This window comes from Cherax quadricarinatus, chromosome 16, assembly GCF_038502225.1.
Source record: "Cherax quadricarinatus isolate ZL_2023a chromosome 16, ASM3850222v1, whole genome shotgun sequence".
Lineage (NCBI taxonomy): Eukaryota > Metazoa > Arthropoda > Malacostraca > Decapoda > Parastacidae > Cherax > Cherax quadricarinatus.
The window spans coordinates 9,101,621-9,128,158 of NC_091307.1; the positions used below are offsets into that span (position 1 = coordinate 9,101,621).

The 26,538-nt window shown below is 41.0% G+C and overlaps 2 protein-coding genes across 8 annotated transcripts in view; one reads left to right on the plus strand and one right to left on the minus strand.

Annotated features, from left to right (window-relative positions):
* The window catches only part of LOC128688856 (uncharacterized), a 118,382-nt gene extending 107,788 nt beyond the window's left edge, over positions 1 to 10,594 (plus strand). For all 7 annotated transcript variants that reach the window (XM_053776859.2, XM_053776858.2, XM_053776864.2 and 4 more), the window contains one exon: positions 882 to 10,594. In XM_053776859.2, the coding sequence (XP_053632834.2) occupies positions 882 to 2,244 (1,363 nt within the window). In that variant the 3' untranslated portion in view covers positions 2,245 to 10,594. The remainder of the gene's footprint in view (positions 1 to 881) is intronic.
* Positions 10,595 to 13,770: 3,176 nt separating this feature from the next.
* The window catches only part of LOC128688853 (protein disulfide-isomerase A4), a 44,498-nt gene continuing 31,730 nt past the window's right edge, over positions 13,771 to 26,538 (minus strand). The window contains exon 12 of the mRNA XM_070085385.1: positions 13,771 to 14,075. Within this exon, the coding sequence (XP_069941486.1) occupies positions 14,013 to 14,075 (63 nt within the window). The 3' untranslated portion in view covers positions 13,771 to 14,012. The remainder of the gene's footprint in view (positions 14,076 to 26,538) is intronic.

The window sequence follows — 26,538 nt, forward strand, 5'->3', positions numbered from 1 at the left end:
CCTGCTTTCTGTAGGTATATGTGAATGACATGATGGAAGGGATAGACTCAGAAGTATCCCTGTTCGCAGATGATGTGAAGTTAATGAGGAGAATCAAATCAGATGAGAATCAGGCAGGACTACAAAGAGACCTGGACAGGCTGGACGCGTGGTCCAGGAACTGGCTCCTCGAATTTAATCCCACCTAGCCTATATGCAGGCAGCATGTAGGCTAGGTGGCCAAAGACTGCAAACCTCACTCAAGGAGAAAGATCTTGGGGTGAGTATAATACCTAGCACGTCCCCGGAAGCACACATCAACCAGATAACTGATGCAGCATATGGGCGCCTGGCAAACCTGAGAACAGCGTTCCGATACCTCAGTACGGAATCATTCAAGACTCTGTACACCGTGTACGTCAGGCCCATACTGGAGTATGCAGCACCAGTTTGGAACCCACACCTGGTCAAGCACGTCAAAATATTAGAGAAAGTGCAAATGTTTGCAACAAGGCTAGTTCCAGAGCTAAGGGGACTGTCCTATGAAGAAAAGTTAAGGGAAATCGGCCTGACGATGCTGGAGGACAGGAGGGTTAGGGAAGACATGATAACGACATACAAAATACTGCGAGGAATAGATAAGGTGGACAGAGACAGGATGTTCCAGAGAGGGGACACAGAAACAAAGGGTCACAATTTTGCAAAATAGCCACAGGGGGTTATTTTGTATACATAATTTAATGAGCTATTTTTTGGGGGGCAACTGTAAGTTGCTCTGGTGTAACATTAATTTCTTTTCTAACCAGATTTTTCTTTTACCCCCAAAAAATAATTATTAAAATTTAAACATTTTTGTTTATCTCTTTAGTACCTTAGTGTTAAACCTCTGTGTTGTATGTCAGGTGGGATGGAGCTGTGCTGATGGTGCTCCGGGGCGTGGAGAACCTGCACCGCTGTGCATGGATTGGGGAGCTTGATTCTACTGAAGAAGAAGAGGAAGATGATGATGTTGCCAGCAATGAACGACACAGACTGCAACAGCAAAACAAAGATTTAATTGCTGCCACAGCTTTTGAAGAACATCCATTCAAAGGCGAACAACATTCCACTCCCGAGGATGACAATTCTTTGTCTAGTCCTCCTATAAACTCAGAAGAGCGTCGCCAGAGCATCAGTCAACTTCTGCGGAAGGCTATCAGGATAAGCAAAGACAAATCAGAGATACTCAAAATCCTTCATACTGAGGATAAAACGCATAATTTTATTTCCGAAAACCAGAAGATAAACAAGAGCCTAATACTGCAAAATAATACCAAGAATTCTACGGTTGTGCCAGAGATGGCATTGGACAATGGAGAAACACAGAACGAGGATGAAAACAGTACTACAGGCATCCCTGAAGCGAGACAGATTGTATCAACAGATGCCAAAATTCTTGACGGTTTGAACAAAGTCAACAGAAAATTAAAAGACGAAACACGAGGTGGTAAACGAAGACGTCTGAAAGGGAAGCGAAAAAGAAAGAAAAGTAATGCTCGAGATAAAAATCCTGCTGAAGAAGTGTTGCCTGAAGATGAAAAGTCAAGACAATCAAGATTGAAGAGGTTTGTCGATGAAGAGGTAGACACAGATAATGGTGCATTTGAACAACTTGACTCTAACGAAATTTCAGACATGAAACAAGCAGCTCATAATCAAAACAAAGTGAATATTTCGAAAGCTGAGCAGGTAATTGGAGGGCGTATTTTCTTCCCTGAAGGACTGAAATTCGAGAGAGGGAGATTTAATCAATCTACAATGAACGATAACTCAAGGGAAGAACATGTATCTTCCTACTCGAGCAGCGAGGAGGCTCTGGCCAGTTGTGAGGGTGTCATTCTCACACTTCCACTTGTGCCTGCCAGGAGTTGCAACTACCACAGCGTGGCCATTAACAAAATAGTCTATGACATCCCTGTAACTGGCACCTATTACTTTGTCTTCTCCAGTGACAATGAAATCTATGTCAATGATATATTCTTGAACTTAACGATGCAGAGAGTTGTTTACAACATTGACAAGTCCGAAGAAGTTTGCCTCAATACAACCGAGTGTTCCATGCCACTCAAGTTCTGGTCCAACGAGGAGACTGTAGTGGAGGTGCCACAGGAAACTAGATGGGATCACGCATATGTCCTGGAGACTAAGTGTGAGCCTCGTGTATACATTTATCTCACCATGATTCTCCTTGTGCCGCTGCTAATCATGTGCTGCGCTTTTCGCTAACTTATATACCCTTTATTTGCTCATATAATACAGCTTGTTAAACTCGCTTGTATCACCCAAGAAATAGTGCATTAAATCTCTAAAGCGACTGGTAAAAGTTGAAAACTAAATTGTGCTAATTTTGCATTTTGTGCTCTATCATTTCTAGCTTTAATTTAGTTTTTTTTCTTATACCCTATACAGTGAAACCTCTGGTCAGGACCATAATTTGTTCCTAAACTCTGGTCGCGACCCGATTTGGTCGTAACCCAAAACTAATTTCGTCATTGGATTGTATGTAAATACAATTAATCTGTTCCAGACTCCTATGAACAATAGGAGATGTCATGTCTGAGGGCAATGTGTGATGTGAATATAATGCAGAGAATTCGTAGTTTGGAAGTTAGGAGGAGGTGCGGGATTACCAAAACTGTTGTCCAGAGGGCTGAGGAAGGGTTGTTGAGGTGGTTCGGACATGTAGAGAGAATGGAGCGAAACAGAATGACTTCAAGAGTGTATCAGTCTGTAGTGGAAGGAAGGCGGGGTAGGGGTCGGCCTAGGAAAGGTTGGAGGGAGGGGGTAAAGGAGGTTTTGTGTGCGAGGGGCTTGGACTTCCAGCAGGCATGCGTGAGCGTGTTTGATAGGAGTGAATGGAGACAAATGGTTTTTATTACTTGACGTGCTGTTGGAGTGTGAGCAAAGTAACATTTATGAAGGGGTTCAGGGAAACCGGCAGGCCGGACTTGAGTCCTGGAGATGGGAAGTACAGTGCCTGCGCTCTGAAGGAGGGGTGTTAATGTTGCAGTTTAAAAACTGTAGTGTAAAGCACCCTTCTGGCAAGACAGTGATGGAGTGAATGATGGTGAAAGTTTTTCTTTTTCGGGCCACCCTGCCTTGGTGGGAATCGGCCAGTGTGATAATAAAAAAAAATTAAGATTTTTAAGCACAAAAATAGTTAATTATACCATAGACTGCACAGTGTAACAGTAAACTAAATGTAAAAACCTTGAATAACACTGAGAAAACCTTGAACAACAGAGAAAACTAACATTGCACGAGTCCATTCTAGACCCCCCTCCCTACGAACCGTTCGCTGTAAACATTCTTTTTTAAGGAGTTTTAAGCACAGAAAAACAATCAAAGTTTGAAAAATCCTTAATCATACAAAATAATGCAGAGTTTAATAGAGAAAAAACCTTAAATAACAGAAAGAAACATACCATAACCAAGAAAACAAAATTAATTAAAAAACACATGAAATACAACACAAGAAGTTCACAGCGAATGGATGCACGTCTGACCGAGACCGACTACAAGGTGAAAATCTTTGTTATGTGTACACAAACAACAGGAAGTGTGGAAAATTGGTGCAGCTGTGTTTGTTTGACACCCGATTATGTGTTCGTGACCAGATGCAAAAATTGGCGAATTTTTGGTCGTGAACCGATTTGTTCGTGTTCAGAAGCTTTCGTGACCAGAGGTTCCACTGTACTTGTAAAATATGCATGTTTGCTTGCATGCAGTAGTAGTTGCAGAGTGCAGTGAAAGCTCTCCATTGACATTATGGAAACCCTCACCTTCTGTCTGTGATACTCTCTGGTGATATTAGTGCTCGAGTGATCCCATGTTTAAGCAAAAACGTGTGTGGTAGTGTTCAGTACTGCAGAAATACAGTGCAGAACTATACAATAATACATGGCAACTCTTTTAATCACAGTTTAGTGACATTTAGTTATATTTAAAGTATTCCTCACACTGCATATATGTGTTGGAACAGAGCCTGGTGGTACGTAGCACGTGTGAGCTTACTCTTGAAAACCCTTGTGGTGTCTTTTTATTTGTAAATGTGATTTGATTAACAGTTGGACGTTCACAATCTTGGGTTGAAGAGCAAGATCAGGTTCAGATTATCTTGTACCTTTGATGACCTAGTGAGGACACTGGATTGAATCTTATTACCCATACATAATTTGTTCATATACTGTATATACTTTGTAAATTCATGTGAATAATTTAGGTATTTTTAGTTGTTTTGTCTTTCAAGGGAGAATGTGTATTGTACATATTTATTTGGTAATGTTGTATATCTATATAGTATTGCTTCAGTGAGATTCTGTATGGGAACCCAGGATTGTACACCACTACTAACAGTAAAGAGTTAGGGTTAAAGACTTTGGACAGCTACGTAATACAAAAATGACCCTCGTGTAGTAGAGAGGCCTAAAACTTAATTTATCTTTATAACCATATACATGTATCATATGCAGGTGTATTGCTACATATTGTTAAACATACTGATCTCCATTTTGTTTGTTAAATAGTTTAAAAATATTTGCCATATGGTTTAGTATTTTGTTATAAGGCATCTTCATTCTTAACGTGTTCAATCATGATGTTTATTTCTCGTCAAAAAAAAAAAAAAAGAAGAAACATTCATGCCTGACCTATTGCTCAAGATAGTATCATATCATAAAAACAATAAAAATGAAAGAATTATAAACTAAGTGCTTTCGTGTATTCAAACTCATCTTTCGTGGGATTAACATAAAAAATCAGTCAATATGTAAGAACAGATGAAGTGCTTTAACAAGCAAGGTGCTTACACTAAGAAATGATTATCCGGTTACTCTCCCTATATAAAGAAAGGATAAGCTGTCCATCAACTCCCAGGCTGACCTTAATGTGCTTCTTTTCAACAAAAGTATTCTTATAGCTCAAGTTAAATGACAATTACCCTGTATTTAAGTAAAATTAATTATCATCACAATGTCTAAGCCATAAACAACAATGTATTAGTCATAATTTCAAAGAGTTTTATCATTTTTAAATTACGTAAATATCATAAATAAACTTGAAACTACTTTCTGATTACGAATTTCTCAGAGAATATTGATGGCTTTATCTATAAGAACCTCTGCACAAAATATGAAAAATTTTATGTAAGACAAGCCAGAAAAAGCCTATAATTAGACTGAATAAAAGACATATATATAATATAAGATCAGGCCATGATTCGATTGTTCTGTTTATTCACTTAACATACTTTAACCATACTATGATGGTTAAAACATAAGAATATTGTTGCTAGTATATCCATAGCTGAATAAAATATAATTGTCAGTCCTTATAAAAACTAATGTTTATAGTAATATTAATACAAGTTCAGGCCTTCATAAGCTGGGTGCATTAATAATCAGTAAAATCTGAAAACGTTTTGAAAGCTATTTACAGACTAAGTCATTATTAACCTGGCATTGTCATATGACTCCTTATAGGTCCACACTTGAGATCCAGGCGATTTCTTTCTTTGTTCCTTGAGAAATTTGAGACATTATGAAAGCACTCGGAATATGTATCTTTCATTGTATTAAGATCTCACATTTTTTTAACTTTACTGCAAATATATGAAGTTCAGTGTGGATTATTATTATAATCAAAAAGAAGCGCTAAGCCACAAGGGCTATACAGCAGTTCAGTGTGGAAAAGTACAATGCCAATCTCAGAAAATGAAAACAACTTTAGCATTTAAAATTAAATAATATAGAACTTGATTATACAGAATGTGAAAAAGGACTTCGGAGATAATTATGGTAAGCAGAAATCTGAAGTGAAAACGGCAATGCCTAAACATTTGTGAAAAAAAAGGCTGACAGACGGCTGTGATTTATATCAAGAAATATATGCTACATATCAGTAAAGTCCCATTTAGATTATGCAGCACAGTTCTGGTCTCCAAAAATACAGAATGAATATTAATGCACTGGAGAGCATAAACAGAAGGATGATAAAAATTAATCCACTGTATGAGGATTCTTTCCTACGAAGAGACTTAAAAGTACAGAACCTGCTAACTCTTTACCCTTTGACTGTCGCAACCCCAAATCCTGAGGTGTCTCTTGGTGTCGCAAAATATTTGAAAAAAAAAAATTCTTATGAAATGATAGAGAATATTTTCCTGATGGTAATGACACCAAAAGTACGAAATTTGATGGAAAACTTACGAAATTATGCTCTCGCGAAGTTAGCAACCTCGGCGATATTTACGAATCGGCGATTTCACCCACTTTGAGCCCTATTTTCGGCTAATTCCATTGTTCCAGTCGACCAAACTCATAACTATTTCTTTAGAACTTCATTTGTTCTATCGATTGAGTACAAGAAACTGCCCATTTACCGATTTCAACTACCCAATAAAGTGGTCAGAAATTGGCAATTTGGCCAATTTCACGCAAATAAAAAATATGCCAGTTTCAAAATAGGGGCCAGAATGAACACTGCAGACATTCCTGGCTCTAAAATATCATTTTCTTTGTTCATCAGTCATGTCTCCAGGCCTCTCTGATATTACTCTTGCTTTCTATTTTAAATTTTTATTCAAACAAAAAATAGAAGATTTACTGTTATGCAGACTACTGCAATATTGTAATGATTGTATAAATAACATCAACCCATTCATGACTGCATATTAGAATGGCTAATTGGACATTTATTGGACAATGACATCATTTGTTTACTCTTGAACATCGGCAGAAATCAAACATTTTCCGTATTCTGAGCTCCATATCAAGGTCCTTTTCATAGTAAAACCAATCAAAATCACTTCTATTTCTATAATGTTTTCCATTCTATCACATGTGACTACAAAAACGAGAATATAACCATAAAAACTATATGAAAATACACCTCAAAGTCGGCGTTTTAATCCCAAAACACAGAGTTTTTTCTCATTATGCACTGCGTGCTGCAGGATTTTTTTTACATGGTGCACACTGACCACATAGACCCATTCTTTCACATGTGGGCCTACCAGCTTTCTCCTGCTTGATTTGAAGCCGCTAGAATTTTTGAGTATATATACGTCAAACACATTGGCTCATAAGATGTATATATACAACCAAAGCAGTCAAAGGGTTAAAAGACAGAATGGTGGAAGATATGGTTGAAGCATACAAGTGGAAGATGGGTATAAATAAGAGATGTAGTGTTCTGAGGATATTTATACAAGAAATGATTTCAAACAGTGGATTCAAATTGGATAATTTGGATTTAAATAGATATGAAAGTAATTTGGATATGAGTGATAAGAACTGGGTTTGAGAAAGATGTGCCTAGTATGGTCCAGTAGGCCTACTGCAATTCTCTATTTTTATGTTCTTTTTTCATTTCTGCTAAAATTCTTTGAGAATTAATTTGCAATTCTAAAATTAATATATTCCATTATTACTAAATAATATTAACTGAAGTTAAGTTAACTTTACTTAGGTTAGACAGGATAAATTTGTGTTAGATTACATTCCCTGAAAGATGTATTGAGAGTATTGAGAGGCTCTTGATCCAAGGAACTGTACTTATCCTCCCCTTCCTTGAACCAAACCTGAATGCCTCCCATTCCCCAGGTCCTATATACAACCCCTATGGGTCATATAGGCCCTGGGGATTAAAATAAAAAATAAAGTTACATAGATTTTGGCAACCTTACATTAAGCTTTCGAGTTTAATTTGGTGAAAAAATTCATGAGAGATCTATTTAGTGAATATATCAATTAATCAATAATGTAAAATGTGAACAATAAATGGACTGATATCATGCCTTTAGCCACCTTATAGGAGCTTGTGAAGGGCTGTGTTTTCCAGACATCAGCTGCTAATGTCAAAACACTGTGCTAAAAAGCATATTTGCTCTGAAAAAATAACACCGGATATGTTGGCCATTACATGGAATGAACTGGAATACCAATTAGATGTGTTATGGGCAACTAGAGACGCACACATTGAGGCTGCACAGATAAAACAACCATGAAGCTATAATTACATGTAGTTCAAAATACGTATCATGAGCAGGAAACTACCTTTTCATATCCGTTACTATTTTGTTGTAAAAAAAAAAAAAAATAAATCAGAAAAAGATTTGCAGGCATCCTGTACAGGAGGGTCCCGCTCATGCAAGAGGATAGGTTCCGGGCTACTGCTGTAGAGTGAATCATAGCTTTTTTCACTTTCAAATGCATATTAAAGCCTGATAACATGTTTACACTATCATATATTAAGTGAACAATATAGCTAGGCCTAAAAAATGCATATACTGTAAACACATTACTTACCTGAAAATATTTTTGTCCTTAGCTGATAGTGAGTGGTGAATATATTTATTGTAGGAAATCTGAATAAATGAAGAATGGGCATAATTAAAAACCGCTGTATTAGCAAAATGCTGTAATGTGGAGCCTGCCTGTATATCAATGTTTGAATTAAAAACTTGTATACATTGTTTTATGCCAAAATAGAATTACAAATAGGAAATTCTATGTAGCCAGTCATTCCTCTGATCTCATTGCATTTACAAGAGGCTATAGGTGATTTTGTAATTGTATTGTTTTTCATTGTCTATGTGCTTAATGACAAACTGTTAATGGTGCTTAAATCTTTAAGACATATTTTTAATCACTACAGGCATATTTTTGTACGCATACATATAGTTTTGAGCTTTTTGGGGGGAATATGTTTAAATGCATTATGGATCACAGTATAATGATGATAATGCTTCTTTTCCTCATATTTTTATGTGCACTGTTGAAATTACTTATGTAACAATAAAAACATGGGGTTCAAAATTATATATACCAAGGTTATTTCAGATCAGTACTTTGAAACTCACAAGACTGAACCAAGAGCTACAGCCCAGTCCCTACAAACTCACGTAGGCACTCACAAATAATTACACACAAAAATGAAATTACACTTCGAGGGTGTTACTAATGGATGATGTAGATGAATCTTTATGGCCAGTATGGTACAGTGCATAATACACTGGCCTGCTACTTTCAGGACGGGCTTGCCATGAGTTTGAACCTCACTGTTTTCTGTGAGCCCTATGGAAATATGTAACTTAGAGCATTTGGCTCACAGTGAGAGGTCCTATATTTGAATCCTGGGCAGGTCGAGACACATGGACAAGTAACTATTTACCTAACAGTATACAGGTACCTGGATTAAATTTAGATGGTTGCTGGGGCCTGCATCTTAGGAAATGATACACCACTACATGAAGGTATTTCTAAGACACTTCTTTCAATTTAGGTAGAACTTTTACAATAAGCACTTACCAGCCCCTGGATGAAATAAGTACACAGGAGTTGAACACTCAGGTGATATAGGTGTTACACACTGCCATGTCAGCCCTATCATACCCCTTTTCCCTCTTATCCATATCCTCTTCTCAAGCTCCACCATCTCTCCAAAATCCACTAAATATCACCCCAAGTTTGCCCACCCTTCCACTCATACCAGCAACTCATAAGTAATACAAAGCAGTCCTGAACCACCACCCTCCCAATCCAATCAATCTCCAGCCTCTATCCAACCTACCTACAGAAGTCAGAACTCCACCCTATTTCACACCCAGTCTTCCAACAGTATGAAAAAAAAATACCTACACAGTTTAGTTTAATATCTTTAATTATGCACCTCATACCCATCCTGTGGGCAGCAGTCAAAAGATTACAGAGGTACATAATGGGTCCAGGGACTGGACCCCAAAGTTTTGATAGCTGAACAAGTTATTAAGGTAATGAACTCCAGGTAAATCCCTAGAAAAAAAAATGTAAAATGTCAGAACTATTTTGTGTAAACTTAAAAAAATAAATGCAGTGCTTTATTGCCAGAACTAGATGATTTGGCTTATTCATAAAGCAACAATCACTTTGCCAAACAAGCTGAATGTAAATTAATTATAGTTGTAAATGAAAATTTTAAATAATTTTTTTTATATACATAACTGATATAGACAGGTCTGCCTCTAGTGCTGATGTGGAGACCCATAGCCTCAAAGTAAATAAAACCACTTCAAAGAAAATTTTGAAATTTCTGTTTGAATATTCTTCACCATCCCATCTTTTATATAAACACACAGCATTTTATGTATATACATATATATGTAACTAAAGTTGGGCTAGCTTTAGCATAGGTAAGATTGTTGTATTATAGTATGTTAGCTTTGCTACAGTTAGTTAGTCATGAGGCAAAATTTAAAATATTGGATTATTATTATAATCAAAGGGGAAGCGCTAAACCCGTAGGATTATATAGCGCCCGGGGGGGGGGGGGATGTGGAAGGCATTCAGGCTTAATTCGGGGAACTGGAGCACAGTTCCAATTCCCTAAATCAAGAGCCCCTCACCAACATCAAGGAACCTTCCATGAGGGGTTAAAATATTGGAAAATTTCATTATTTAAGAAAATTCGGTTAGTTTCACCTATTTTGAAAACTCTACGTATAAGCTTGACACTTGTGTTCAAAACTTTAGGGATGTTATCATCTTTACTTTACAAACCAAGATAACATAATAGTTCAAAAATAAAAATTATTATTACACCTGTGTTTGATTTTCAAAATGTTATAGATGTATATATATATTTTTTTTTTTAGTCTGGACAGTATACTATATTTAATTGAAATATAGCATAATTGTTGTTCATTCTTTTACATTAAAGTTTTACCCATAATGAATGTTGCCTATACATAAAACATAATTTAAATACTGTATATGTTTAATGTGTATTTTATATGCTACAATGGTTATAATTTCATTGTCTCTGTTTATTCTGTATTCAAATGTGCTTTATAAAGGTGACAAACCAAACTGAATATTTTTAGCATCTAATACAAAAACAGTTTTATATACATGCACATGAATTGTTTCTTTGTATGCTCATGTGCACTTGTGGGGGTTGCATTCCAGCTCTTGGGCCTTGCCTCTTAATTGTTACTCTTCCAAATTTAGGAGAGGAACAAAAGAGATAGACATGTCTGATGAGAGTACATGGAATCAATATGAATTTATATAGATCTATTAAGTGACCAGGGGTGTCCTCAGGGAGAGGAACCGCAAGACGAGAAAGGTTGCACTCACCTGGAAAAAGGCATATAGTATCGAGGAAATACACCCAATGGTGATGGCTTATCTATTCCCTTGCCCCTTTTTCATGAAAACCCTTTCTTCCTTTGGAAGAGTTATATAGCAGCTTCCCATGAAAGGGCCAGTACAGTAAGTAAAAAAATATGTAGAATTTTTTTTCTGGGGGGTGGAATGTGGCATGTCCTAATAAGTCTTTCTCCATCAGGAAATGACCATGTTCCCGCAAGAAATCAGGCACCATGTTATACTAGCAATCTCAGGAATATCGTGTACAGGACTAGGGAAGATAAATTTATTGTTTGGTTGGTGTGAATGTTATCCCAGTTGACACCTCAGTGTCAAAGTATAGGAACTTTTTCTGCAGCTGTACATTGCATTATGACTAAAGGATTTGGTTATTTTTCAAAAATTATTTTTATTTCATGGAGAGCACTAAACCTGTAGGGTCATAAAGCACCTTCAGAAATAGGAGGCAATCAGATATGACTGAAGGAAAGGGAGGAGTTGTTCTTGGATCAAGAGCCTTTCACTGGCAATGAGGCATCTCCTTTGAAGAGTTCAAAATGAAAATAAAAAATTCTTGGAAAAACAAGGATTTGAATATTTCTTATCGATTCAATACACAAATTTATTTATGGATTTTATTGTAGAAAATTATAAAAAACTTCCATCACAAAAATACAAGGCAGAATTTAACATTCTGTGCATGGAATGTAGCTGAAGCCTGTGCCCTCTACATTAATTCCTACCAAGTTTTTCTGATCTCTAAAAGAGAAAGTGTTAAGCAGAAAGAAAAGCACTTGAAACCTCAAAATGAAAAGTGTGACTAGTCCTGTTTGAACAATATTGTTATATGCAATCACTAGCTTGAGAATCACCCACAGCCCTTAACTGCAGCTCAACTACAGTAAGTCAAAGTTAAATACATTGCATACTCTGCAACTTTCAAGATTAATAATTTACAAATATACATTTGCAAATGGAACTATTTGAATGCATTGCCAATGTCTCAAGACTAATTTTCAAAGTATCTGTCCTTGTGAAAAAATTTCTGGTGCCATTCTATCCTGAATAATGTGCAGTACAAGCTGGATACTGTATTGCAAAAGTCCAGATATGCCATGTATGCATTTCAATAATGCCCCTAACCCTGTAATTTTTTTTTCTAACTTGTAAACTTAAATAGATTTCACTTTTACTACTGCAACAAATAGTGTAAATGAGTCATAGCGCAACTGCAGAGCTGGCAAGTAGTAGAACTGCACGTATTAGGGGCCAAAATATGCAATAAAATCACATTTTTCTATATTTTTGACATTTAAAATTTAAAAATGATATGAAAAGTCCTTGAAAATCATTATTTTCATTGCATATTTTGACTTTTCAGGCATGTTATTTAAATTTTTATGTACCCTTGTGGTGGATGAGTACAGTATGGGAATGCTATCAGGCAATATTGCATGCATGATATCCAACTCATGTTTATGAAATTTGATCAGGCATTGATTTTTTTTTTATTACACCTAAATACTTCCACTAGAGAAACCAGTTGTTATTTTTATTATCACACTGGCCGATTCCCACCAAGGCAGGGTGGCCCGAAAAAGAAAAACTTTCACCATCATTCACTCCATCACTGTCTTGCCAGAAGGGTGCTTTACACTACAGTTTTTAAACTGCAACATTAACACCCCTCCTTCAGAGTGCAGGCACTGTACTTCCCATCTCCAGGACTCAAGTCCGGCCTGCCGGTTTCCCTGAATCCCTTCATAAATGTTACTTTGCTCACACTCCAACAGCACGTCAAGTATTAAAAACCATTTGTCTCCATTCACTCCTATCAAACACGCTCACGCATGCCTGCTGGAAGTCCAAGCCCCTCGCACACAAAACCTCCTTTACCCCCTCCCTCCAACCCTTCCTAGGCCGACCCCTACCCCGCCTTCCTTCCACTACAGACTGATACACTCTTGAAGTTATTCTGTTTCGCTCCATTCTCTCTACATGTCCGAACCACCTCAACAACCCTTCCTCAGCCCTCTGGACAACAGTTTTGGTAATCCCGCACCTCCTCCTAACTTCCAAACTACGAATTCTCTGCATTATATTCACACCACACATTGCCCTCAGACATGACATCTCCACTGCCTCCAGCCTTCTCCTCGCTGCAACATTCATCACCCATGCTTCACACCCATATAAGAGCGTTGGTAAAACTATACTCTCATACATTCCCCTCTTTGCCTCCAAGGACAAAGTTCTCTGTCTCCACAGACTCCTAAGTGCACCACTCACTCTTTTTCCCTCATCAATTCTATGATTCACCTCATCTTTCATAGACCCATCCGCTGACACGTCCACTCCCAAATATCTGAATACGTTCACCTCCTTCATCACCAGTTGTGATGAAAAAATTTTGTTTGGCATCACTGAACAATGATCAGTATTTATCTACAATGGTTGTAAATGACAACACACTGTGTTCACTAACATGCTGTGTACAGGGCAAAACAAAATTCAGTCATTTGGTTGGAACTATTAGGTATAAATGTGCAAATGCACACTCAAAGGACTAGTGATGATTATTATTAGTTTTAATTAGTAACTATTAATTAAAAGAACAATGTTTGAACTACTGTATTAACAAATACAATTAATGAACATCTAACACAGAAAAAATATGCATTTTGAATAAAATTAAGATTTACAAATCTTCAAAACAAAGCTAACTTGGATATACTCTTTCTTTTGGACTATCCAAGCCTAACCCTAACCAATGGTAGCAGTACTTTAATCAAAAGCAAGTTTTTTATCTTCCTGTGTACTCCCATTTTCTTTGAGTGATGTACATTTTAAAAAAACATGATACTTTGTCTATAATTCATCTCTCTGTTTATCCTCTCCGTCATCTGAACTGGTTTCTTGAGCAACAAATTCCTGAAAAATAAATTCCACAAAATTAAGAACATATGATGCATGAAATCATTGAATAAAAATATGCATTCTTATTTCTACATAAAAACTCTTTACATTCATCAATAACACAACAAAGATGCTTAAAATTACTGTACCATATTATAATCATAAGGAAGTGCTAAACCCATAGTGGTCACTTAGTGCATGGGGAATAGGGATGCAATCAAGCTCAATCCAAGGTAAAGAGAGATTCAAGTTTTCGAATCAAGAGTCCCTTGTTGAGATCAAAGACACCTCCAATGATTATTTTTTTTTTTCCCAGCAAGTCGGCCGTCTCCCACCGAGGCAGGGTGACCCAAAAAAGAAAGAATATCCCCAAAAAGAAAATACTTTTTTTTTTGTATAAAGGCAAAGGGGATAAAAGAGAGTGCAAAAATTATAGGGGGATAAGTCTGTTGAGTGTACCTGGTAAAGTGTATGGTAGAGTTATAATTGAAAGAATTAAGAGTAAGACGGAGAATAGGATAGCAGATGAACAAGGAGGCTTTAGGAAAGGTAGGGGGTGTGTGGACCAGGTGTTTACAGTGAAACATATAAGTGAACAGTATTTAGATAAGGCTAAAGAGGTCTTTGTGGCATTTATGGATTTGGAAAAGTCTTATGACAGGGTGGATATGTGGCAGATGTTGCAAGTGTATGGTGTAGGAGGTAGGTTACTGATCTCAAAGTATGTAGGAAAGAGGGAAATTTTTTCCCAGTAAAAGTAGGCCTTAGACACGTGGAGTTAAAAGATAAAGAATCACACACAAAGTCCAATGATTATTTTATATGGGTGTGAAGCGTTTTTTTCCCCCAGCAAACAGTCTTCAAGAGTGTATCAGTCTGTAGTGGAAGGAAGGCCCACCGAGGCAGGGTGATCCTTGAAAAAAGTAACATTTATGAAATTCAGAATATCCCAGTGCCTGCAAAAAATGAAAAAACTACACCCTATCATCATCATTCAACACATTTCACACTTTCACCACACTCACACATTATCACTGTTTTTGCAGAGGTGCTCAGAATACAACAGTTTAGAAGCATACACATAAAGATACACAACATATCCCTCTAAACTGCCAATATCCCAAACCCCTCCTTTAAAGTGTAGGCATTGTACTTCCCATTTCCAGGACTCAAGTCCGACTATATGAAAATAACCGATTTCCCTGAATCCCTTCACTAAATATTACCCTGCTCACACTCCAACAGATCGTCAGGTCCCAAGTACCATTCGTCTCCATTCACTCCTAACACGCTCACGCAGGCTTGCTGAAAGTCCAAGCCCCTTGCCCACAAAACCTCCTTTACCCCCTCTCTCCAACCCTTTCGAGGACGACCCCTAACCCGCCTTCCTTCCCCTATAGATTTATATGCTTTCCATGCCATTCTACTTTGATCCATTCTCTCTAAATGACCAAACCACCTCAACAACCCCTCTTCTGCCCTCTAATACTTTTATTAACTCCACACCTTTTCCTAATTTCCACACTCCGAATTTTCTGCATAATATTTACAACACACATTGCCCTTAAACAGGACATCTCCACTGCCTCCAACCGTCTCCTCGCTGCTGCATTTACCACCCAAGCTTCACACCCATATAAGAGTGTTGGTACTACTATACTTTCATACATTCCCTTCTTTGTCTCCATAGATAACGTTTTTTGACTCCACATATACCTCAACATGCCACTCGCCTTTTTTCCCTCATCAATTCTATGATTAACCTCATCCTTCATAAATCCATCCGCAGACACGTCAACTCCCAAGTATCTGAAAACATTCACTTCTTCCATACTCCTCCTCCCCAATTTGATATCCAATTTTTCTTTATCTAAATCATTTGATACCCTCATCACCTTACTCTTTTCTATGTTCACTTTCAACTTTCTACCTTTACACACATTTCCCAAACTCATCCACTAACCTTTGCAATTTTTCTTTAGAATCTCCCATAAGCACAGTATCATCAGCAAAAAGTAACTGTGTCAATTCCCATTTTGAATTTGATTCCCCAAAATTTAATCCCACCCCTCTCCCGAACACCCTAACATTTACTTCCTTTACAACCCCATCTATACATATATTAAACAACCATGGTGACATTACACATCCCTGTCTAAGACCTACTTTTACCGGGAAGTAGTCTCCCTCTCTTCTACACACCCTAACCTGAGTCTCGCTATCCTCATAAAAACTCTTTACAGCATTTAATAACTTACCACCTATTCCATATACTTGCAACATCTGCCACATTGCTCCTCTATCCACTATCATATGCCTTTTCTAAATCCATAAATGCAATAAAAACTTCCCTACCTTTATCTAAATACTGTTCACATATATGCTTCAATGTAAACACTTGATCTACACATCCCCTACCCACTCTGAAACCACCTTGCTCATCCGCAATCCTACCTCTAATTCTTTCAATTATAACCCTACCGTACACTTTTCCTGGTATACTCAGTAAACTTATTCCTCTATATATTATTATAATAAAAAAAAAAGTGCTAAACCTACACCTCCTATGAGGGAACTTTGATAATGATTATTATTATTATTATTATTATAATCAAAAAGAAGCGCTAAGCCACAAGGGCTATACAGCGCTGCAGAGCAGGAAGGAAGCGAGGGCATCAGGTGGTAAAAGGGAGATGGATGAGTAATAGGTTACGGATAACAGCGGGGCAGTGGATGGTGAAAGGGTAAAGGGCAGCAAGAGACTGAGCTAGAAAGGGCTGAGGGGAGTGCAAAAGGTATCATAACCAGAGTTTGTGGAGTAAATCAGTCGTTGTCAAGAAGTCAATGAGACAGTCAGGATTAAAGGAGGGTCCATCAGCAAGAAGGGAAGGTAAAGAGAGAGTGGTAGAACGAAGACAACATTGGAGGTAAATTCTGCGTGCACGTTGATAGAGAGGGCAGTCTAACAGAATGTGGCTAATCGATACTGGAACTTTACACTGCTCACAGAGAGGAACAGGGTGCCTCTCCATGAGATACCCATGAGTGAGACGAGTGTGGCCAATGTGAAGGCGGGAGAGAGTGGTCTCCCAACCTCAGCACTGATGACAAGAAGGCGGCCAGTAACCTATGCTCGGTTTAATAGAATGAAGTTTGTTACCAAGCAGAGTTGACCAACGTTGTTGCCAACGGGTGTGAAGGTGGGTAGCTATTGTAGCAAAATAGTCCAGAAATGGAACACCTCTATAGGAAATTGGTAGGTCATGTACTGCTGAAAAAGCAGCAGTGTCTGCCTGTTCATTGCCCTGTACGTCGACATGACCATGGACCCAACAAAAAACAATACATGTATCTTTATGCTTTGTAGAGATACGGCGTAGCCAAAGTTGGATATGGAGAACTAGGGGGCGAGATGTATCAAATTTTCGTATAGCCTGTAGAGCACTAAGGGAGTCTGAGACTACCACAAATGATGACACAGGCATAGATGCGATACGAGTAAATGCTGCAAGAATGGCATACAATTCAGCAGTAAAAATGCTAGCCGAAGATAGTAAATGTCCCTGCACGACGCTGTCTGGAAACACTGCTGTGAATCCGACACCGTCTGAAGACTTAGAGCCATCTGTGATGGCATGAGAATGAGAGTGGAAGTGATCAAGAAAAAGAGAGCGGGAAGCCACCGTAGGCAGTTGGGCTTTCGAGCAAGGGAGTGAGAAAGAACAGACCCGAACAGCTGGAACTTCCCAGGGGGCTAGGAAAAAGTGAGATGCTACATGAACATATAAAGGTGGTAACTGAAGGGAAGACAAGAGCGAATGTAAGCGAAGAGAAAAGGGACGGAGCAAACAGGGGCGGCGAACAAATAAAGAATGTCTACTAATATCGGTAACCATTCTATAAATGGAAGGACTGTGGAGATCGTGAGAGCGTACATAGTAGCGAAGGCAATGGGCATCACGGCGATCAGACAAGGATGGAACATTCGCTTCTGCATAGAGGCTCTCAACAGGGGAAGAGCGAAAAGCACCAAGGCATAAACGTAATCCTTGGTGATGGATGGGGTTAAGGCTAGAGAAAGTAGCAGGAGAGGCCGCTGAATAAATCTGGTCACCATAATCGAGTCTCGATAAAACGAGGGCTGAATGTAGGCGAAGCAGAGTTCGACGATCAGCTCCCCAGGAAAGATGAGCAAGGGTTTTAAGAAGGTCTAGCCGGCTGTGACAAGTTGCCTTCAGAGAGGTAATGTGAGGTTTCCAGGATAACCTACGGTCAAAGAGAAGGCCTAGAAACCTGACTATCACGTTCGGGGATACGGGAGCCATAGAGATACAAAGGATCGGAGATGACAGAGCGTCTAGTGAAAGTAATTTGGCGAGTTTTGGTACTGGAAAATTTAAACCCATGCGTGGTGGCCCAAGCGGAAACACGGTCGACCTCATGCTGGAGAGAAACTGCAATGAGATGCCAGTTAGCACCTGCACAAGCAATAGCGAAGTCATCAACATAGAGTGATGACCAAATATTGGGTGGAAGAACAGAGGCCAAATCATTTATAGCTAGGAGAAAAAGTTTTGTGCTCAGAACACATCCCTGAGGGACACCTTCAGCTTGGACGAAGTCCGGGGAAAGCACATTATTGACTCGAATACGGAAGTGTCTGTCAGTTAAAAAGTTCTTAAGAAAGGATGGTAGATTGCCTTGGAGGCCTAAGGAGTGGGCTTGGGCCAAAATATTATATCTCCAGGTTGTGTCATATGCCTTCTCAAGGTCAAAAAATATGGCAATAACTGAGTGATTATTCGGGAAGGCATTACAAACATACGTATCTAATCGTAGTAAGGGGTCTATGGTAGAATGGCCCTTACGAAAGTCATATTGACTAGCGGAGAGACTGTTGTGTCTCTAAATACCACATTAAACGTTGATTTACCAGACGTTCCATCACTTTGCAAACTGCACTAGTAAGAGCGATGGGACGATAGTGGGAGGCATCATGTCCTGTAGTACCCGGCTTGCGGAAAGGGAGAACAATGGCAGATTTCCACATCTGTGGAAGAACTCCTTGTGCCCAAATAAGATTGAAGAGGTGTAAGAGGACTACAAGGGCTGACTGATGTAAATGTTGTAACATACGAATATGAATATCGTCAGGTCCAGCTGCCGATGATCGGCAAGCTGAGTGTGTTGCCTCCAGTTCCTGAAGTGTAAAAGGCACATTATACTGTTCTTCTCAGAGAAGAAAAATCCAAGGGTACTAACTCTCTCTCTGGCAGACTTTGAGAAAAGAAACGAGGGGCATAGATGGAGTCCCCGGGAAATACGGACCAGACGAGTGCTAATTTCAACGGCAACGTCAAGAGGGTTTGCTACATCAATACCGGCGACCCGTAGAACAGGAGCCAGGTCAGGAGAGTATTTACCACTCAATTTCCTCACTTTTTTCCAGACTGCACTCATAGAGGAAGCAGAGGTGATAGTGGAAACAGTCTCGCCAGCAAATGCGTTTAGCATCACGAATGACACGGTGAGCGATCGCACGCTTCTGCTTAAAATCAAGAAGTCTCTCATTGGTTCTACTGTATCGGTACCTGCCCCATGCAGAGCGTTTCAAACGTACTGCACGAGCACAAGCAGGAGACCACCAAGGCACGCACTTCTGAGAATGCCTGCCTGAGGTTTGGGGTACAGAATGAGAAGCTGCGGTATAAACTGGAGGATGAAGGAACCTCACTAAAAGCAGTGAGTTGCGAGTAAAGGTCCCAATTTGCCCGATCAAATTGCCAGCGAGGGCTACGGAAAGGTGGTGAATACGAAGGAGAAATAAGAATGATTGGAAAATGATCGCTGTCATGTAAGTCCGGTAGAACAGACCAGGTGAAGTCTAGTGCAGTGGAGGAAGAGCAGACTGACAGATCGATGCAAGATAGAGTATGAGTACGTGGATCAAAATGGGTGGGAGTACCCGTATTTAAAACATGGAGGGGGTGAGAGGCGAGAAAAGCCTCTAACTGGATGCCACGCGAGTCGCAATGAGACCCCCCCCCCCCCCCCGAGAGGAAATGGTGGGCGTTAAAATCAACAAGTAACAGAAGTGGTGGTGGTAAGGATGAAACTAGAAAGGCAAAATCTGGGATAGAAAATGCTCGAGAAGGAGAGAGAGATAAAGAACATATTGTAAACCACTTATTCAAGTGGATATGGGCTGCAGTGTAATGCAGCGAGGTGTGGACAAATAGTTGTCAGTACGGAATATCATTGCGTAGAAGAAGGGCACTTTCATTAAAGGTCCCATCTGAGAAAGGATCCGAAGAATACAATAAATTATAGTCTGAGATAGGTTGGAAAACAGCTGAGTGTAATTTTGGTCCTTGTAAGGAAGCACCAACAGGAGAAAACCTGGAAAGCAACATCTGAAGCTCACCCTGATTACCCGAGGCCGCGGATATTCCACTGTAAATAGGCCATGATTGGCAACGAAGAAAATACCAGGAATCCTTAGGGGCTAGAGGGGTTAGAAAAGTCAACGTGTGGTGGCATTGGAAGACGTTCAAGCAGCGAAGGAAGAGAGCGTTGCGAAGAATGGAGTTGTGAAGATGGAGGAGAGGGAAGAGAAGGAACAGGAGGTGAAGCAATGTCCATTGAAGGTTTAGTCTCTGCAATATATTCTAAAATGTCTTCAAGTGTTTCTGAATTCAAAGATGTATGGGAGACCATATTGGAGGTAGAAGGAGGAGGGTGAGTAAAGATTGGGACAGTAATGGACTGTACCAAAGTAGAGGGGAACGAAAGAGTGCAGGGGACTGGAGTAGTAGTGTGGGGGGGAGCGGGACAGAAGAGGCAGAAACCTGGGAGGTGGCAGAAGAGGGAGAAACCTGGGAGGGGACGGGAGTGGAAGGCATAGTACGAGGAGGAGGGTGAACCTCCACACTTGTAATAGAGCCAGAGAGAGGGGAAGAACTAGGCACAGAGACTGGAAAGGTAAAGTGTGGAGGTGGAAGAAGGGAAGGAAGGGGCAAAGAAGATTCGAGTAATGTGGATTTTTTGGACTTCTGAGAAGTAGAGGGGCGATTGGTATAAGGTGTCGTACGAGGTCTTGTTGATACTGGGGCTTGTGAGGAAGGACGCGAAGATGTGAGAACAGACTTGAGTTGTAGTCGGGACGTCAGAGCCAAGGACAGCAAAAGGATTAGATGCTGGAGTGGCTATGGGAGGGGTAACAACAGAGGAGGCTGCAGAAGATGGGACCCCAGAAGTGGGGAGATGTTTTGAAACACGAGAATAAGAATAAGAAACACGGGGTAGTCTTCCTTGGAGGCGGAGATGAGTAACTGCCATAGCATAAGGGAGACCTTCTGCCTCTTTGAGGCAACGGATTTCATGCTCATTTAAGTAGACCTGGCAATGGCAGGAGTACGAAGGGTGAGCTTAATTGCAATTAAGGCAAGATGGAGGTTGACTGCAAGATGTATTAGAATGGTCGTCGGCACCACAGACTGGGCATTCGGCTATAGATCTGCAATATTTCGCTGGGTGACCAAAACGCCAGCAATTTCTACACTGTTGCGGTGTAGGGATCACCTTTCGAACTTGTAACCTATGTCCCGTAACATAAACAGAGGATGGGAGTTCTCGGCTGTCGAAAGTTAATCGAGCCACATTGCAAGGGTAACGTCTCCGCCCACGGGCAGGAAGGACATAAGTGTCGACTTTAAGGATTGGGAGATCCTGGAGTTCCAGCTGTTCAAGAATGTCAATGCCACATGACTGGAAATTCTGTTGGACTATGGTATGGGGCAGAATGACAGTACCACTACAAGAATTGAGAGAACGATGTTTTTCAATAGTGATAGGAGTAGTATCGATATGCAAAAGGAGGGAAAGATCATGAGCTTGAGTAGCATTCTGGACAGTGACGATGCGCGTACCACTCTTGAGAGCATGAAATGAAATATCTCTACCAACATGACGCAGGAGCACTTTGCCAATACTATGGTCAGAAAGATAGGCAAAAGAAGTCGGTCTTAAAGTAAAGAATTTAGTCCATTGTGTGGTCCGAAACTGAGCGTGGAGAGGGAGTGCATGACGTGTCGGTCTTTTCCAAGTAGAATGGGAAGGTAACGAAGGAACATCATCAGGAGATTGATGTTGGTATTTAGGAGTAGAACCGGAGTTGGTCCGTTGTGAAACGGGCTGGCGATTCGAAAATTGCCGTACCGTAGAGGGAGAGGCCAGAAGCATAGTCAAAGGAGAGCAGAGGTCAGACAAATCGAAGGAGTCAGTCGAAGCCCCAGTACCTGAAGCGGGTGAGGAAACAGCACCAGCAAGAGGTACAGGGGCATCAGGAGTGTTCGAAGAGTGGTCTAAAAACAAGGCAGGGTCAGAATGGGGTGAGGTATCATGAAGGGGCCCGGGGGGTAGTGGGTTCATGGATTGGGTTCTCCATGGTTAGGTTACTCATTTTCTTTTCGTTTTTAAGAAAAAAAAAAGAAAGAAAAGAAAATAAAAAAAAAAAAGAATAAAAAAAGGGGGGAGCGGGGAGGAATAGTTCCCAGGAGGAATGAAAGGGCCGGAAATCTCCCTCCGCGCCCAAGAGGACCTCAGCACCACTAGTAGCACAGATGCAGCATGGAACCCATGCCATACCCTACCCTTCATGCCAGTAAACCAGCAATCCGGGATAGCAACCTCACATCTGCCGAGCTACCTCGGTGGACAAAAGAGAGGGCGGCCGGATATCCGCCACAAAGCATACCTCCTTCGGCCACCACCCCCGGAATCTGAAAGGTGGCTTCCAGAGATACACCAGTCGCCCGAAAGACACCCAAAGCTACACTCCGGGACACTGGAGAGGGATCGGGACATCCCCAGGCGATCCAGATTCCATGGCAAACTACGCCACCGCCAAGAACCTCAACGGAATGGGATGGACCCCGGTATCCTTTCCCCTACCTAGGAACTAGCACGCCTGTGGGAGAAATCCCAAAGGCCAAAAAGAGGAAGGGCAAAAGGGAGGGGTGGGGAAGAGGAGGAGGAAAGGAAAAAGGGGAGGATGGGATAGGGAAGGGGGGATTGGGGGGTAATTAGGTTCGGTCTGAGGAAGGAGACCAACAAGTCTAATTCCTCATTATTATTATTATTATAATCAAAAAGAAGCGCTAAGCCACAAGGGCTATACAGCGCTGCAGGGTAGGGAAGGAAGCAAGGGAATTGGATGGCAGAAGGGAGGGGGGATGATCAGCAGGTTACAGAAAACAGCGGGGCAGGGGATAGTACGGGGGTAGAGGGTAGCAAGAGATACAAGTAGAAAGGGCTGAAAGTATCAGAATTTGTGAAGTAAGTCAGTCGTTGTCAAAAAGTCAATGAGAGAGTCCGGATGAAAGGTGGGTCCATCAGCGAGAAGGGAAGGTAAAGAGAGAGCAGCGGGGCGAAGACGACGACAGAGGTAAATTCTGCGTGCTCGTTGATAAAGTGGGCAGTCCAACAGAATGTGGCTGACTGATAATGGAGCTTGGCAATTCTCACAGAGAGGAGCAAGACGCCTCTCCATGAGATATCCATGAGTAAGACGAGTATGGCCAATGCGAAGACGGGAGAGAGTAGTCTCCCAACCTCGACACTGGTGATAAGAAGACGGCCAGTAACCTATACTCGGTTTAATAGACTGAAGTTTGTTGCCGAGCATAGTAGACCAACGTTGTTGCCAACGGGTGTGAAGGTGGGAAGATATTACAGCAAAATAGTCCGTACATGGAATACCTCTATAAGAAACTGGTAGGTCATGTACTGCTGACCGCGCAGCAGTGTCTGCCTGTTCATTGCCCTGTACGTCAACATGACCAGGGACCCAACAAAAAACAATATCTTTATGCTTAGTAAAGATGCGGCGTAGCCAAAGTTGGATACGGAGGACTAAGGGGTGAGGTGTATCAAATTTTTGTATAGCCTGTAAAGCACTAAGGGAGTCTGAGACAACCACAAATGATGACACAGGCATAGATGCAATACGGATAAGTGCTGTAAGGATGGCATATAATTCAGCAGTAAAAATACTAGCTGAAGATAGTAAATGCCCTTGTACGACGCTGTCCGGAAACACTGCTGCGAATCCTACGCCGTCAGAAGACTTAGAGCCATCTGTGTACACAGCAATGGCATGAGAATGAGAGTGAAAGTGGTCAAGAAAAAGAGAGCGGGAAGCGACCGTAGACAGTTGGGCTTTCGAGCAAGGGAGGGAGAAAGAACAGACTCGAACAGCTGGAACTTCCCAGGGGGGTAGGGAAAAGTGAGATGCTACATGTACATAGAAAGGTGGTAGTTGAAGAGAAGACAAGAGCGAATGAAGGCGAAGAGAGAAGGGACGGAGTAAGCAGGGGCGGCGAACAAATAAAGAATGTCTACTAATATCAGTGACCATTCTATAAATGGAAGGATTGCGGAGATCATGAGAGCGTACATAGTAGCGCAGGCAATGGGCATCACGGCGATCGGATAAGGATGGAACGTTCGCTTCTGCATAGAGGCTTTCGACAGGGGAAGAGCGAAAAGCACCAAGGCATAAACGTAATCCTTGGTGATGAATGGGGTTAAGGCTAGAGAGAGTAGCAGGAGATGCCGCTGAATAGATCTGGTCACCATAATCAAGTTTCGATAAAATAAGGGTGGAATGTAGGTGAAGGAGGGTTCGACGATCAGCTCCCCACGAAAGATGAGCAAGGGTTTTAAGAAGGTTCAGCCGGCTGTGACAAGTTGCCTTCAGAGAGGTAATGTGAGGTTTCCAGGATAACCTACGATCAAAGAGGAGGCCCAGAAACTTGACTGTATCACGTTCAGGGATACGTGAGCCATAGAGGTACAAAGGATGATCAGAGATGACAGAGCGTCTAGTGAAAGTGATTTGGTGGGTTTTAGTGCTGGAAAATTTAAACCCATGTGTGGTGGCCCAATTGGAAACACGGTCGACTGCATGCTGGAGAGAAACTGTAAGGAGGTGACAGTCAGCGCCTGCACAGGCAATAGCGAAGTCATCAACATAGAGTGATGACCAAATATTTGATGGAAGACTAGAGGCCAAATCATTAATAGCAAGGAGAAAAAGTGTTGTGCTCAGAACACATCCCTGGGGGACACCTTCAGCTTGGACAAAGTCCGGGGAGAGCACATTATTAACCCGAACACGGAAATGCCTGTCAGTTAAAAAGTTCTTAAGGAAGGATGGTAGATTGCCTCGAAGGCCTAAGGAGTGGACTTGGGCTAAAATATTATACCTCCAAGTTGTGTCATATGCCTTCTCAAGGTCAAAAAATATGGCAATAACTGAGTGGTTATTCGCAAAGGCATTACGAACATACGTATCCAAGCGCAGTAAGGGGTCTATGGTAGAACGTCCCTTACGAAAGCCATATTGACGAGTGGAGAGACTGTTGTGTGTCTCTAAATACCACACTAAACGTCTATTTACTAGACGTTCCATTACTTTGCAAACTGCACTGGTAAGAGCAATGGGACGATAGTGGGAGGTTTCATGTCCCGTAGTGCCTGGTTTGCGGAAAGGGAGAACAATGGCGGATTTCCACAGCTGTGGAAGAACTCCTTGTGACCAAATAAGATTGTAAAGGCGTAATAGGACTGCAAGGGCTGACTGATGTAAATGTTGTAGCATACGAATATGAATGTCGTCGGGCCCAGCTGCCGATGATCGACAAGCTGAGAGTGTTGCCTCCAATTCTTGAAGTGTAAAAGGCACATTATACTGTTCTTCTCTGAGAGAAGAAAAGTCCAAGGGTGCTAACTCTCTGGCAGACTTTGAGGAAAGAAATGAGGGGCATAGATGGAGTCCCTGAGAAATACGGACCAGATGATTGCCAATTTCATTGGCAACATCTAGTGGGTTTGCTATATCAACACCGGCAACTCGCAGAACAGGAGCCGGGTCAGGAGAATATTTACCACTCAGTTTTCGTACTTTTTTCCAGACTGCACTCATAGAGGAAGCAGAGGTGATGGTGGAGACAATCTCGCCAGCAAGTGCGTTTAGCGTCACGGATGACACGGCGAGCGATCGCACGCTTCTGTTTAAAATCAAGGAGTCGCTCTGTGGTTCTATTGTACCGGTACCTGCCCCATGCAGCGCGTTTCAAACGTACTGCACGAGCACAAGCAGGAGACCACCAAGGCACGCATTTCTGAGAATGCCTGCCCGAAGTTTGGGGTATAGAATGAGAAGCTGCGGTGAAAACGGAGGACGAGAAGAGGTGTAAAAGCTCATCGATGGAGGACGAAGAAGGAACCTCTTTAAAAACAGTCAGGTGTGAGTAAAGGTTCCAATTTGCCCGATTAAATTGCCAGCGTGGGGTGCGAAGAGGTGGCGAATATGAAGGGGAAGAAAGAATGATTGGGAAATGATCACTGTCATGTAAGTCCGGGAGAACAGACCAAGTAAAGTCTAATGCGGCGGAGGAAGAGCAAACTGAGAGAT